The 16,459-nt window shown below is 34.7% G+C and overlaps 1 protein-coding gene across 4 annotated transcripts in view; it reads left to right on the forward strand.

Annotated features, from left to right (window-relative positions):
• Nucleotides 1-16,459, forward strand: part of Rap1a (RAP1A, member of RAS oncogene family) — a 93,574-nt gene extending 77,115 nt beyond the window's left edge. For all 4 annotated transcript variants that reach the window (XM_070006297.1, XM_070006299.1, XM_070006296.1 and 1 more), the window contains exons 4-8: nucleotides 1,074-1,130; nucleotides 3,571-3,711; nucleotides 6,091-6,234; nucleotides 11,032-11,147; nucleotides 14,729-16,459. In XM_070006297.1, coding sequence (XP_069862398.1) covers nucleotides 1,074-1,130; nucleotides 3,571-3,711; nucleotides 6,091-6,234; nucleotides 11,032-11,118 — 429 coding nt within the window. In that variant the 3' untranslated portion in view covers nucleotides 11,119-11,147; nucleotides 14,729-16,459. The remainder of the gene's footprint in view (nucleotides 1-1,073; nucleotides 1,131-3,570; nucleotides 3,712-6,090; nucleotides 6,235-11,031; nucleotides 11,148-14,728) is intronic.

Below are 16,459 nucleotides of genomic sequence, written 5' to 3' on the forward strand. Positions count from 1 at the left end.
GCCTTGCATGCATGAGGCCCTGGGTTCAATTCCTCAGCACCACATAAGCAGAAAAAGCTGGAAGTGGTGCTGTGGCTCAAGTGGTAGAGCACTAGCCTTGAGCTAAAGAGCTGAGGGACAGTGCCCAGGCCCAGAGTTCAGGTACCATGACTGGCAAAAAAAAAAAAAAAAAAAAAATTGAATTTGTACAACTTCCAATATATAATAACTTGGCAAAAATTTCTTTTCCCTAAAATTTTTTGTATGCACTTTAAGCCACCTAATACTTTGTACTTCATTTTCTGTGAAAATTACAGAAATACAGTATGCATGAGTACATGGTCTGAACACTTCTGATAAGAAAAACCATACATGTTTAGGATGTATAGAATTCAGCACTGCACTGTAGATGCTTGATAGAGCTTTCTCCAACTTCTGCTAGTGACATTGCTTTTCTTTTCAGTGTTGGTAATGGGTTTTGAATCACAGACCTTGTGCTTGCTAAACAAGGGCTCTGCCACTGGAGCCACATGTCTAACCCACTATTTGCTTTGAGGGAGGCAGAGAGACAGCAGGTCACACAGTGATTTAAACACAGTTGGTGATAATGCAGGGCAAAGAGTGTCTCCACATAAATGGAGCTGTGAAATGAGTGACTAAGAATTTGTTTTTCATTTTTAAATTTCTTTTGATTTTTTAAAAATTTGTTTTTTTTACTACACTTAGTCAAAACTGTGTGTAATAAACTCACAAATAAGATGAGATTACTGTATCATACAATATTTTCTTTTGTTAGAATCATATGTGTTTTCAGTTTTTCTTAAATTCCAAAATACATCCATTTCTCTTCTAATAAGAACAAATAAGAGAATATCTACATTCAACATTAACCATCCTGGCTTCTTTAATATTTAGGCAAATGTACTTGAAGACTCTTGTTATTTATTGTGGCATCAAGTTTAGTCTTCATTAACATAGCAAACTTTGAACTGAAGAACTATTTCGTAGTAGTTTTGGATGAAAACATGTAAGGAAAGTGACATGTTGATGTTAATCCCCTACCCCTTTTTTTCCTTTTCTTTTTACCCCCTCAGCAAGTTGAAGTAGATTGCCAACAGTGCATGCTGGAAATCCTGGATACAGCAGGAACAGTAAGTTATTTTGTCTCATTTTTTTGATAGATTTTAACTTTTAAGCAGGTTTTATCTGAATAATTCTATGTAGAAGCACTTATCCTCATTTAAAAAAAATTCCTCGAAGTGGCGCTGTGGCTCAAAGTGGTAGAGTGCTCGCCTTGAGCTGAAGAACTGAGGGACAGCGCCCAAGCCTAGAGTTCAAGCCCCACGACCGGAAAAAAAATAAATAAATAAAAAATTTTTTTTAAATTAAAAAAAAATTCCTTTCGTGTAGGACTTCTTAAATTTGCCTAGGTATATTTAAATTTTCTTAATAAGTACTTAATGCCCATGTATCATGATTCAATTATATACTCATTTTACCTTCAGAATCTATTTTGACTTTCTTCTTCTTGTATTAAATAATGTGCCTCAAACAAAAGTTATTTTAAATTCAGAATTTTAATTAAGACAAGTATTTCTCTCTCTGGGCCTATTCTCTGAGTAGTTAACTGATTCAGTGAATCCAGCCTCTCCTATAGCTTTTCAGACACTATACATGTTTCCTCTCAGGGTCAAGCATTTTCTATTCCCTTTTGTCTGCAATACTTTTCCTCCACATACCCACAGAGCTTACTTCCTCACCTTCCTAACTACCTTCCTGTGAGCCTTCCTCTTTAAAATAATAATTTCTGTTCTTGCCCTCAAAAGAAACTTGCTGTCCTCTTTCCCTTTAGTTTTCTCTGTAATATTTATTACCATCTTTATTTATTTTTGTGTGTCTTCTCTATTCATCCAGATACTGTAGCAGCTTACTTTTACCAACGTATAACTAGTGCTGCAACCATGTCTGGTTAGTAGAGAGCACTATGAATAATCTTCAAGTTTAATCTGGCAAAATGTCCTTAGAAAAGAGGTTGTGATTCTCAGCAGGAGGTAATACCCACCATAGCATTTCCGTAAGAGGGCTGGCTGTTCTTAGATTAGATTTTTAAAACTGATTGGCTATATGTATTTACTCTGATAATAAGTAACAGAAACCATGATCTCAGGAGAATGTGGTAAGAGTAGTAGAGCTAGAATTTCTAACAGCTTATAAATGAAAAAGCCAGTGAAACCCAAATTTTTACATCTTTCCCAGAAAAACCCTGGTATCATCATAGAAAGTTCATCTATAGTTCTAGAAACACCAAAGCCAGGATTTAAGGATAAGAAAATGATTAGGTAGTAACCTAGCTGCCTACTTGAAATACAAATTGAGTGCATCGACCAGGTGGAAGAAGTAGAAATATTTTCAAGTGTGGCATACAGAATACAGGTAGTGATAGTGGGAGAGAGCAAACCAAAAACACAAAATACCTCACTAAGCTTTTGGTCTTCAGTTTTACATTTAATGCTTCCAAAGATGAGAAGATTGAATATGTGTAACTAAAAAGAACCAAGATGTGCATTTTTAATATTCTGCTATATGTACCTTGTTAATACTACATATAAAAACCAATTCTATTGCATATTAATGTCTACATATATGTTTTAACTATACAGTTACATTATCATTATCAAATAAGAGTTGAGTTTAAAATCAAAATAGAAGTAATTTTTACAAAGTATGACTATGGGGGCTGGGAAGGTGGCTCAGTGGTAGAGTGCTTGCCTTGTATGCATGAGGCTCTGGGTTCGAGTCCTTAGTACCACATAAGCAAAAAGAAGAAAGCCTGAAGTGGTGCTGTGGCTCAAGTGGTAAAGTGCTAGCCTTGAGCTGAAGAGCTGAGGGACAGTGCCCAGGCCCAGAGTTCAGGTCCCACGACCGGACCCAAAGTATGACTATATAGCACAGAGACTAAATGTCAACTATTAGTGAACTATTAGGAGATGATAGTTGTTTTTCTCATATCTTTTCCAAAGGTTTGAAATGGAGGGATAAAAATACATGAACAAGCTCTTATAAAAAGTGTTAGTATTAGGACTGAGGCTGTAGCTCTGTTGTAAAATCTTTCCCTAGCATGCACAAGGGGTAAGTTTGATCCTTAGCATGTAATAATAATAATAGTAATGATAATAATAATAATAGTTATAGTCAGGATGATTGAATTTTCCAGGAGAGATATTTGAGACTGTCTGTGCTGGATGATTAGGTTATAATTCAAAATGTTTCAGTTTGGGCAGCAGTTACATTATAAATCATCCAAAAAATTAATTAGGATCTGTATATAAAAAGCAAATTACATTGAGATGTACATACAAAAGAAAATTGAGATACTTCGGTATTCCTTCTAATTCTACACTTTGTTATCATTGTTTCTAATCACGCAAATGTAAACATGAACATTCACTTTATTAATGTTTTACATTTTCTGACATGATTGTATGTTTTAAAAAAAGCTATAGTGAACCTCACTTGTGATTATTCTGTTTAAAATTATTCCAGTATACAGTCAAAATGTATATATTTATAATTACTTCTTTTTTATTATAGGAGCAATTTACAGCAATGAGAGATTTGTATATGAAGAATGGCCAAGGGTTTGCACTAGTATATTCTATTACAGCTCAGTCCACATTTAATGACTTACAGGACTTGAGGGAACAGATTTTACGAGTTAAAGACACAGAAGATGTAAGTATTTTTCCCTCTAAGGCATAATGCCGTCTCTCTGTGGCCCAATTTTTTTAAAAAGCTGCTTTTTTATCAGTAGAGGATATAAAAGATATCTCCTACACTCCCAAAAGAACTTCTGTGACACAATGTATTTTAACTTTCAAAACTAACCTACAGATTATATGCCGAGATGTTTAGTAAATGAAGACACGTGGTACTCATTATGGCAGAGAAAGAATAGGAGTCCTTCAAAGAAGAAGTAGAACTCTAGTTAAGCTTTGTCAAATTGGAAAAAATATTCAAATAATTCAGGACCCATGATGTTATGATCTTATTTTAAAAATTATACTGCTATAGCATTTATTTACATGCAGTTTTTCCTTTTAATTGTGTTAAAGATTTTAACTAACTGGATTAATTTTTTTAAAATTTTGCTATAGAAGTCTTGCCATTTTTTGTTGTTGTTCCAGTATTGGGGCTTACAACTTAGGGCCGGGAGCTGTTTTTTATTCAAGACAAGAGCTCTATCACTTGGCCATACCTTCACTTCAGCTTTGTGCTTCTTAATTAGAGATGAGTGTCTCCTGGACTGGGTTGGCTTCTAATTGAAGTCCTCAGATCTCAGCCTCTTAAGTAGCTAGGATTACAGGCATGAGCCACTGACATTTGGATTGGTTGCTCTTTTTGAGACAGGATATTGCTGTGTAGCCCAGGCTGGCATCATCCCCTCGATGGTCCTGCCTCTATCTCCTAAGTGATGGGATTACAGATGAGTGACCACCCTAGAGATCTTAATTGATAATTGAATTTAGCTGATGGGGGGAGTGTATCTTTTCCTCATCTTTGTAGAAAAACAATGTATATTTTATACTACATCTGAGGCTTTTCAGTTGTATAAATTAGGATAGACATTTTCAATTTCACTTTTCTGTTTTGGTATGTTCTCTAATTATTAAGGGGTGCATGAGCATCTGTTCAGGATTTTAATCTTTATAGTATTGTATGTAGGAAGAATTTGTACCATATGACTCAAGACTACCCATTACCTAATGAATAGTTTTCTTCTTTCTCATGACTAATTTTTCTGAGAGAATTCTGTTTATATAGGCAGTTAGACCACTGAGCCCTGATAATGTTAAACCCTTTTATCTCATGTAATAAAGGAAAAAAAGTTAGGCTGGTGCTAGGCTGGCTCCAGTTTATAATCCTAGTTACTCAGGAAGCTAAAATCTGAGGATCACAGTTCAAATCCAGCCTATGCAGAAAAGTACATGAGACTTTTATCTCCAATTAACCACCAAAAGCCAGAAATGGAGTTGTGAAAAAAAAAAGCAAAAAAGTTCCTTGAGTTCAAGCCCTAGGACAAGCACTAAACAAGCAAACAAATAAATAAATGGAAAACATTGTTGTAAAATGTTTACTATCTCTTAAATTCTTTTTTTTAATAGTGTCCATCATCTCCTAAACAAAGGACTTTGTTCTCTGAACACATGTTAACTGATAACGTTAATACAGTTTCTTAACTACCTGTTTTACAGAAGTCAGGAGTATATAGTCAAGATACAGCCAAGCACTTGTGATATGGAGAAAAAGGAAAGAACATAGCTGTTTTGTGGCTTCATTTTTATTTTTAATCTTCCTTTACTATTTCACCTTCACTATTTCACTTTAAAATTATTTAGGTGAAATAGTAAAGGAAGATTAAAAGATTCTCCTGTACAAGTAGAGCTAGTATACTATGTTGGTCTTGTCATCCTTTGAGGTGTTTATTACACTGTGAGATAAACCACTTAGTCCCAGTGAGTATATTCTTTTTTTTTTTTTTTTGGTCGGTCATGGGGCTTGAACTCTGGGTCTGGGCACTGTCCCTGTGCTCTTCAGCTAAAGGCGAGTGCTCTACCTCGAGCCACAGTGCCACTTCCGGTTTTCTAGTGGTTTATTAGAGATCAGAGTCTCACGGACTTTTCTGCCTGGGCTGCCTTTGAACCGTGATCCTCAGATCTCAGCCTCCTGAGTAGCTAGGGTCACAGGCGTGAGCCACCGGCGCCCGGTAAGTACATTTTTTTTTTTTTTATGTTGTAGGAGATTCCTTTTCTTTCAAATCTTTCTACTTGGAATCTACTGGGTATTTGTAGTAGTCTGTCTGAGAAATTTAGGATTATGCTCTTAAAACAGTTTGACATATGAATCTGGTAGGGTCTCTTTCATAATGGTTTTGTGGGTTTTTTTTTCATCTTCTCTCTAACCCTACATCCAGACAGTTTTTTAAATGTTGGTAAAGTTTATAGTGTGACTAATTTCAGTTGGTAGTAGTAATTCTTTATTGAGGCTAAGTAATTGAGTATGTTATAGTTCATTTTACATTTTTTGTTATTGTTGTTTTTTTCCTTCCCACAGGTCCCAATGATTTTGGTTGGCAATAAATGTGATCTGGAAGATGAGCGAGTAGTTGGCAAAGAACAGGGCCAGAATTTAGCAAGACAGTGGTGTAACTGTGCCTTTTTAGAATCTTCTGCAAAGTCAAAGATCAATGTTAATGAGGTAACCTACAACTGCAGGGGGCACAATTTGGATTTTCTTGGAAATAACATCCAGAATTTTTAAGAAAACATTTGTAACTGTTATTCAATTGTTTATTAATAGATTGTAAAATCAAGTAGGAAAATACAAAAATTAGTCACTTTTATAGTAAACTTTTGTTGTCTAAAAGGATATTATTACCTTCTTGAACATCACAGAATTTGGTGTTCTGAGTTATGCCTCACTTTTGCTGTTGCATGCTGAAAAGTTTAGTTAAAACTCAGTCCTCTAAGTTTGATAAGCCAGGTACACAAGGTTGTTTTTTTTAGCTCTAAATCAAGCACTCTGTCTTGAGAACCTAACTGACTGGAGAGCTTATGTAAGCTGCATATCTGTATGTAAAGGGCCAATAGTTTGTTGATCCCTAAAAAATTAGTACAATTCCTAATTGCCCCAACCAATCAGTCAAGAACCTGAGATTCCTTGGCTTTTACTAACTTTACCAGAAGCCTGTAAGAAACAACAATAATAACAACAGAGTGAGCCTTTTTTCCTTTCCCTTGTCTGTGTGCTTGCCATTGGTATTATCACAAGTACTCAGAATTTAGGCCACCTAAAACACAGATTTAGAGTAAGTGCATTAGGTATTCAGAGCCTGTGATTTTGCTTGGGGTTTCTCTCTGATCTCTGGTTCTATAAGTTACCTTTTCTTGGCTGATATGTGCTTATAAACTATTATCTCTGTCTCCGTCTTAAAATGTCTAAACTACTTTACACATCTGGCAGAAAATAATTCATGGATGCCAAAATTTTTTTAGATGAAATCATTTTAGTAAGTACATTAAAACAAGAAATCCATTAATTACATTTATTTAGCAAATATTTGTTGAGTACCTTCTGTATGTCTGGCACTTTTTTAGGTGCCCTGGTAACATTCATCTGGGCAGGTGTTCCCACTCCTAAGTTTACATTGGGGGAACTAGTCCTGCTGAGATCTTCTACAACAATTATTTCTTATTTCATTGTCAAGTAAATGAAAGGAAACATATTCATCTAGCTTCAACTTTTTCTATTGAAGTATTAGTTTCCCGAAGGCTGGAAAAATGTGACTATGATAAAATTTTGTTAGTAGTCCTTTTTATATTTAATAATTAACTTTGATAAAAAGGATATGTTATAATTGGTGGATGCATTTGACTAATACAGCAGTGGTGCTTAGTCACGTTCTATACCATGGTTGGCCTTAGGGATCTGACTTCTTACTGTTTCTGTCTTTACCACTGAGTTCATTTGGTCAGCTGGTTATAACTTGGGACAGAGCCTAGTGGAGAGGAACTGTTCCTTGCCTTTTATCATTATATGTTTATGGGAGCCTATGAAGCCTCCTTTGGGTTGCAGTTTCCAGTGTAGCAGAATGACTTCTTAACAGCAGTCTTCTTAGACTCTACCTTTGGTAAGAAGGTTTATAACAACATGAAATGGCATTGGCCATTTTAAGAAGTTTAACTTTTTTGGAGCCAGATGCTAGTGGCTCACACTTGTAATCCTAGCTACTTAGAAGACTGAGATCTGAGAATTGCATTTCAGAGCCAGCTGGGGCAGACAAATCCAAGAGACTCTTACCTCCAGTTAGCCAGCAAAAAGCCAGAAGTGGAGGTTTGGCTTAAGTAGTAGAGCACCAGCCATGAGTAAAAAAGCTGCATAGGAACATGATACCCCAAGTTCAAGCCCTGCTTTATATATACACACATACACCTTACCTTTTTGAGAAACATGGATTTCATGCTAGAATTTCTTGGGTATAATTTGAGGGTCTTTTGATGTTATAGTTATTTTAAATCTAATGGCCTAATAATCCATTACAGGATTTCTTTGATAGCAGTTGCTCAGAGAGCTTAAGCTATCTTGTAAATGTTCGTGTGATTTGCAAATGCCCAAAGATAGAGGGAAAATTCTTTTAGTCTTCTCAACTTTGGATTCAACTTTCAGCCTCAAATTAGAAAATAGACAAGGACACATTGCTTGTCCAGAGTCCTCTAATTCTCTGATTGTGTTTTTTCTTTTAATTCTTATATGTGACTTTTGCTATGTTCTACAAGTAGCATATAGCTGTACCAGAATCACATCCATCCTACTCAATACTTAATTGTTCTTTACTGAGGCTGGAATAATAATTGGAATCAAGTCATCCCAAATTAGGAATGGGAGAGGGATTGAGAAACTCTATTCTGTGTTCCCTTTAGATTTTTCTATAGTTCAGAGAGATGAGGAAGAACCTAGGCTGGGGACTTTCAGCATTTCTAACCAAATATTATAGTTCGAACTTGCCCTCATCACTGAACCATCTGCTGCTGTGAGGTAGGCAATATTTTCCAAAGAAATAATTTAGATTACTACGAAAATCAGTTACGTCCTGTCTAATATGTGCCAGAAACTGGAAAGTGGCATGAAGAAACTGAAATCATAACTATGTATGTGCTTGATGAGTGAACTGTCCTGGTTTATCTTTTTATCATTTTTCATGTTATAGCTCACACATTGAGCCTCCAGAACTAATGAAAGTTCATAGATAGCATATACACATTAAGTTCTTGAAGGCTTCAGAGTTGTGACACAACTTGGACTTGGGAGTTGTTAAAACAGCTACCATTTTATTAATTAATTTTGTGCTTTCAAATTATTTTTAGAAATGAGATGAGAGAGTTAAGTAGCTTCAAGAAGATAAGAATGAGAGGATTAGGCCTCATGAGTGAGTTATTTAGAGCTATAGGATAAATTAGTTCTCTTTTTATTCTTTATAACAATTTAATCTTGAAATCTTTAGGCCACTAAAAACTAAAGAAATTATCACCATCTTTAAATGTAATTTGTTTACTGTCTCAAAGAAATGTAAGCCAATAGTGTTTTAGCTATTTTACTTTTTAAATTCACTCAAAAGATCAATAAATAAAATCTGTTTAACTCTTTAACCATATTCACCAGTTATTAATATTTTGCCATATATTTGCAAAAATCACATTACTTTACTCCTAAATATATGTATCCTTGAATCAAAGATACCCTCCAAGAAAACCGTAAGTATTAAAATTAGGAAAATTGGGCTAAAGGTGTAGCTAACTGATTGATTCACATTGCCTGGCATATATGAGATCCTGAGTTTTGTTCCCAGCATGGCAGAGTAGTGACAGGAAAAAAATTAGGAAAGTTGACTTGATTCATGTTTAATATATATTTAAAACTTGCTTATATGTCCCTATAGTAATAGTCCTTTTTTTTAAATCCAGCTTTACAAAGTACTGTTTATTCCACAAGTAGCAGTAAAGGACTTCTATAATAATTGTTCTATTTCACATCATTAGTGAGTGAGTGCATTCATAGCAAAGAACCAAATTCAGTTGATCCTAGTTCATATTTTAACCTTTTGGCATACTTCACAGTATGAAACTGTACAAGCACATCAGAATTAAAATAACTTGTTTTGGGGGCTGGAGGCCAGTGGCTTACTCCTGTAATCCTGGCTACACAGGAAGCTGAGATCTGAGCATCATGTTTTAAACTAGCATGGGCAGAAAAGTCGAAGATTCTTACCTCCAATTAGCCAGCGATAAAGCCAAAAGTGGAGCTGTGGCTCAAGTGTAGAATACCAACCCTGAGCAAAAAAGCTAAGGGTAGTACCCAAGCCCTGGTTTCAAGCCTCAGTACTCACACAAAAAGAAACATGTTTGTGATATGCATACAGTTGTGTTTTGTCTTTGGTTCTTTGTACTTTTCATCCAAAAGTAAGTCCACAAGGTTTTATTATTGAGACAAGTATGTCTCAATTCACAGTAATTTTACTTAAAGCAAAATTAATATAACCAAAAAAGAGAAAATACCTTTTGCCTTTCTCTGTGTGACACTTGTAAGAAGAACATGCTAATTCTTTTATATTCTTCATATATAAACATAGAACCTGAATCTAAATGTGAAACAAACTCAAATGAAGGGAAAATCTGTAACTCTGCTAGCATTTATTCCTCAGAAATGACAATGCCCTGAAAGACATAATCTAAGAAACTGTTTCCTATTTTAAAAAGACTAAAATCTTTAAGAAGAAAATGCAGTGTGTTATTCTGGATAGTTGTGTCCCTAGAGGGGAATCTTTTTAGCAGTTTTAGGATAGTTTACAAAACTGAATTCACACGAGAGATAATACAAGGTAATATATCAGTGGTTATATATCAGTGGTTAAGTATCTTGAGTGGGAGAACTAAACTGAGGTCACATAAGAGAATATCCTTGTTCTTGGAAATACACACTGGACTACTAAGGGACCTGTGATACGTATACCACTCTCACACAGTTCCAAAAATAAATGTGTATATAGTAAGAGATAAATAGTAAACATGGCAAAATATTACTGATTGGTGGATCTAGGGAGACTATACAAAGTTATTTGGTACTATTGTAACTTTGGTACTTTTGTAACTTTTCTGTAATTTTAAGTTTTTACTGCCTCTCTTTTTGGGGGAGGGGGGGAGTGGGAGTGGGGTACTGGGGATTGAACCCAGGACATTGCATTTGTGAGTCAAATGCTTTGCCACTGAGCTATATTCCAGTCCTCACTACCTCATTTTTCACTACTGATTCTGTTTTCAATTTACATTAAATGTCTAAGAGCACTCCTGCTTTACTTACTTTGTGAGTTAGCAGGGGCTTCTATAAAATCTGACAGCAAAACATAAACCTCAAAGCAGACTAATATTTAATAGAACCAAAATTGTTTTTAAACAAGGTCTCAGATAATTGTTAAATAAGTATTTTCTTCTTTTTACTTAGATATTTTATGATCTGGTCAGACAGATAAATAGGAAAACACCAGTGGAAAAGAAGAAGCCTAAAAAGAAATCATGTCTGCTGCTCTAGACCTGAAGCCAGCAGCAGCTCTGAGCCAGGTAAGATACCAAAAGCCGAACAGATGCCTTTTTCATCATCTTTTTTTCCTGTTCTTCATTTTATCTATTGTGGCTATATCTGTAGTTTGTACAGAAATACACTTTCAGAGATACATTCATCTGTTTTAATTATTTACCTCTTTCTCATGGGATTCTAAGCTCTGTGAGGATGAGGATTATATCTGATTTTCATACTACAGAGTCTTGGCACTTATGACAGTATTCAAAAAACAGAGCTAGTGAGTGAAGGAGTAGTTCAGTGTGGTAAAGCACTCAACCTAGCATGTGCAGGGTCCTGAGTTTGGTACCGAGTACTTAAAAAAAAAATAGAAGGTGCTGTCATAAATTAGAGTGCCTTCCTAGATGACTGCCAAACTTATGCTGAATTAAAACAGTAGTTTCTTTGAAAGAAAAAAAGTGCATATTTGATCCATTATCTCAAAGTGAGCACCCTATTTATGAATAGTGCTCACTTCTCCCTAAATGTTCTAATGTCATGAATTAGTTTGCCCCTCTTTGAACTTAACATAAACAATGTATTATTTTATGGCTTCTTTCATTCAAAAGTATGTTTTGAATATTGTATGTGACAAGTTCATTTTTATTCTCTGATAACAAATCATTTTGTATCACTATTGAGACTATTAAAAGACATCTATGTTCCTTTTTTTTTTTTGGTCTGAGCCTGGGTGCTGTCCCTCAGCTCTTCAGCTCAAGGCTAGCACTCTACCACTTCAGCCACATTGCCAATTCTGGTTTTTTTCTTTTTGCTTATGTGGTACTGAGGAATTGAACCCAGGGCCTCATGCATGCAAGGCAAGCACTCTTATCACTGAGCCAACTTCCCAGCCTCTATGTTCTTTTGGGGAATTAACATGTATAATTTTGTACATGTTTTGTAAATGGCTTTGTATTAAGATACATGCATTTCTCTTGGCTACATGTATAGGCCAGCTCACTGGTACAATCACGCTGAAAGACTTTTTAGTAGTGTCCACATACACCAACAGTTTGAGTTCATATCCTCCCCAAAATTTGTACTATCAATCTTCCTTACTTGAATCTCTCTTTTTTAAACTTATATTTGCATATTATTATAGTTTTGGTACGTTGGTATGGGTTAATTACTTCTTAGTAAATATTTCATCTCCAGTTAACTTCAAGTACCATTTAGGATTTATTAAGTGAACCCACTTGAGAGAAATTAGTGATAGCATTTAAACTATCAAGTCAGAAACAAGGCCCTGTAGGAATACTTATTTGCTTGCTTTTAATTATGTATTTGATGAAGTTCCTCTTTATTAATTATAAATAATAACTTAAAATAGTACTTTTATTGGGTAGATTTACGATGTAGTTTGAGTATATAACTATTACTAAACTTTAATAGAGTTAAAAGAAAAAGTAACCCAATTGAGAACTGACCACATTCAATATTGTCTGTCTTTTGGATCTATTTGGTAGATTGCCTCTTCCAGATCTCCAGATTAATTGATGTATACTTTTTCAGAGATATGGATAAGTAAATATATGTCTTAAAACATTTGAATTATTGTAGCCTCCTTTTAAGTGAAAGTAAATGAATATGCAGAAAGGAGAAAAGAGTATGAGAATTGTCTAGTAGTTAGGGAAGACAGCTTCTAGCTTTTGATTCAGTAACTATAATCAGTTCCACAAAGTGATTAGTGTTATGATTGCTAGTGTTTGTTTAGGGAATAGTACAAATAGAGGGAAAATGAAGACAATTCTTAAATATTTTATTTACTCTTTGCTGGCTTGACACCATTGCCTTAAGCCCACCTTAGTTTTAACTCCTTATTCTCAGAAAACATCTTTTTAACATGTTTAAAGAAAGAGTTGACATTGCCTAACCTATTATGGTGTTAAAAAACAAAACAGCCATACATGAGTTTTACCTTATAGGAGAAGAATCTTAGGCTAGATCTAGAAATAAGAATTTTATCCCGGTTGCACCAATTTATAGACTCTGATTTATAATTCAACTATCTAAGGTAACAGAGTTACCTGAGATCTCTGAATGTTTGATAATACCAAGTAATAGATGACTTACTAGTCAGAATGCTTTGCAGTACATTTTATTGTGATTGTAGACCTAAAATGCCACGTTGTTCGTATACTTTTAAAATAACTGAGCTAGGTATCATATTACATGTCTGTTTTTCCAGCTACTGGAATGGCTAAAGCAGGAAGAATGCTCAAGCCCCAAGAGTTTAAGGCCAGCCTGGCAACTTAGTTAGACACAACTAAAAGCAGATTAGTAAGAGTAATGAATTTTGAGCACTACTTGGCTATCCATAACCTTTAAGGCAAAATTGTATTAAAACTTGTTAATCTCCTATGTCCCATTTTTAAAACCTCTGAGAGACATTAAACATCAGCTTTTCCTTTAACCTAATTTGCTTCTGCTGAGTAATGACTTGCTGATTTTTCTGCCCTTGAATATGAGTTCTATATGTGTCATGTCTTGTCTTAGCCTGTAGTCCTAATACACACAATCAAAATGATTCAATCAAGAATTCCCCATGAAGTTTATGCAGTAGGTGTCATTTCCTTAGTGGAAAAGAACCTTTAAAAATAAGATGGGCTGGGTGCTGGTGGTTCATGCCTATAATCCTAGTTACTCAGGAGGCTGAGATCTGAGGATTGCAGTTCAAAGCCAGCCCGGGCAGGGATATCTATGAGACTATATCTCCAATTAGCTACCAAAAAATCTGAAAGTAGAGCTGTGGCTCAAGTGGTAGAGTGTTAGCCTTGAGCTCAAGAGCTGAGGGACAGTGCCCAGTCCCAGAGTTCAAGCCCCGTGCCAACAAAAAAATAAGATGGTATGAACAGTGCATATATTCTTTCATATGTGAAGGCTAGATCTAATATAAAAACTATGCCTTATAACATATACAGGGTTCAGTGCATTTACACACAAACAGACAGACAAGAGGAGGGTGTGCTGGAGGCAGAATCAAAAGGCACAACTCCTCTAAAGACCTAACGTACTTTTTATCAAAATAAAAACCAAAAGTGAAACTGTGTCTTAGGGGTAGACAAAAGCAGGCACAGGCTTGGAGGGAAGAAGAGTGAGCAAATATAGTCATTTTATCCAGGGTATAGTATGTAAAAACTGAGGGTAGGGAAGGGGGAGAACAAAGGGGTGACATTGCCCAAGAAACATAACCTAACCTGACTTGTGCAATTGTAACCTCTTTATACAACTACACCATCATCATCTTCATCATCATGATACAATATGATAGAAACAGAACACCACTTTCAAACAGTGATATTTGCAAACAGAACTGCTAATGATAGTAAAACAGATGATAAGCTAAAGCTGATCAGTAATACTATTCCTGCCTGTGAACTCAGTTTCTTATATTTAATCATTTTTTAAACATTTAAAGGAAATTTCAAATAGCCCTTTTACTGTAAGTATTTAATATAATTTCATTCCGTATTAATGATCAGTGAATATCAGTGTTTCTATGTTATTGAGTATCTGCTTATTTACTAGCATCAACATCAAGAGATATATTTGTAAGTATAGCTGAATCTATTTAATGTTCTAGATTACAGGAATGAAGAACTGTTGCCTAATTGGAAAGTGCCAGCATTCCAGACTTCAAAAAACTAAATCCGAAGAGGCTTCTCCTGTTTTATATATTATGTGAAGAATTTAGATCTTATATTGGTTTGCACAAACTCCCTGGAGAAAAAAAAATCACTCTGTGTATAAATCTCTTGGAAAATAAGACAATAGTATTTCTCCTTTGCAATAGCAGTTATAACAGATGTGAAAATAAGTATACTTGACTAATACAATTATACAAAAGAGCATGGATGCATTTCAAATGTTAGATATTGCTACTATAATCAAATGATTTCATATTGACCTTTTTATCATGATTCTTCCCTGTCAAGCACTAAAAAGTTGAACCATTATACTTTGTATCTGTAATGGTATAGATTATAAAATTTCCCCTCAAACTCATTGCAGCAAATAACTTTTTCAAGTCATTGACTTCATTTTATATTTAAAAATTATGAAATATCATCTGTCATATTCTAATTAAAATTGTTTGTGCATAATGCTTTGGAAAAATGGGTCTTTTATAGGAAAAAACTGGGATAACTGATTTCTATGGCTTTCAAAGCTAAAATATATAATATACTAAACCAACTCTAATATTGCTTCTTGTGTTTTATGTCAGATTAAATTACAGCTTTTATGGATGATTAAATTTTAGTACATTTTCATTTGGTTTGTGTGTTTTTGTTATTGTTTATAGAGTTAAAGCATTTATTTTATAATGACCACATTGTTTAAAATTCGACAGCAGCTCCTTTTCTGTCTGGAATCTGCAAAACACTTGGCTTTAAACTACATTAGGTGGTGATCTCTCTCTTAAGAACAGACCTAGCACTTTCTGTTCTAGATATATTTATTCCTACTCTACACTCAAGTACATCAGACAACATGGAATAGTTTTGTATATTCTCTCTGATGTTAAAGATTGTATCTTATTGAATAAAATACCCCACTGTGTATTATTTTTATATGTAAAAAAGATAAGTTTAATACTGTATCAGGGTTTAACTTTTACTATTTTTAAATCTTCCACGGCTTGTAATTTCATTAAGGGAATCCTTTTGCCATGTTAACTTGTTGGGTATGGCTCCACCAATGAAGTATTGTGTGAAAAATTTTTAACTTGCTTTATAACTAGATTGCAGAACTTGAGAGAAGTGAGTGAAAGTTAGAATACATAAAAGGAATGTATTAGTTACTTTTGCTTCAACCATATATGAAGTAGCATATTAATATAAAAATGCTAAATTAGAATTTTAGTTGGCTATATAGTGGTGCTTTGCTTTTTTCTCCCAGTTATATGCATTTTTACAAGAGATAGAGCATAATTAGGACATGGACCCTGGGTGATAATCCATTCTCCCTAAAGAGAAGTAGAACAAACAGCTTGTTAACCAGTTCATTACTGGAGAAAGAAACAAGCAGGCTTAGGAAACCCCGTGCCTTGTCCCCGAATATCAAGGAGACCAGTCCTAGAAAGTCTAAATCATTGCTCAGGGATCTAGCTACTGTCTTGTTGCAACTAGGCATGAAGATGTGTTCAGCCTTGTGGAATTTTCCAGGAGTGTGGTCTGCCCATAAGTTACTAAATTAAAATTTAATGTCAGCATTCAAATGTAAGCTCTGAGAAGCTTGAAGAAAATGTTAAAAGCATTGTTCAATAAACTGGAAATTGTATTCTTTTGAGTTTCTAATAAACTTAGTTACCTAA

This window comes from Dipodomys merriami, unplaced genomic scaffold (assembly GCF_024711535.1).
Source record: "Dipodomys merriami isolate MVZ:Mamm:240054 unplaced genomic scaffold, mDipMer1.0.p SCAF_7, whole genome shotgun sequence".
In the NCBI taxonomy this organism is placed as follows: domain Eukaryota; kingdom Metazoa; phylum Chordata; class Mammalia; order Rodentia; family Heteromyidae; genus Dipodomys; species Dipodomys merriami.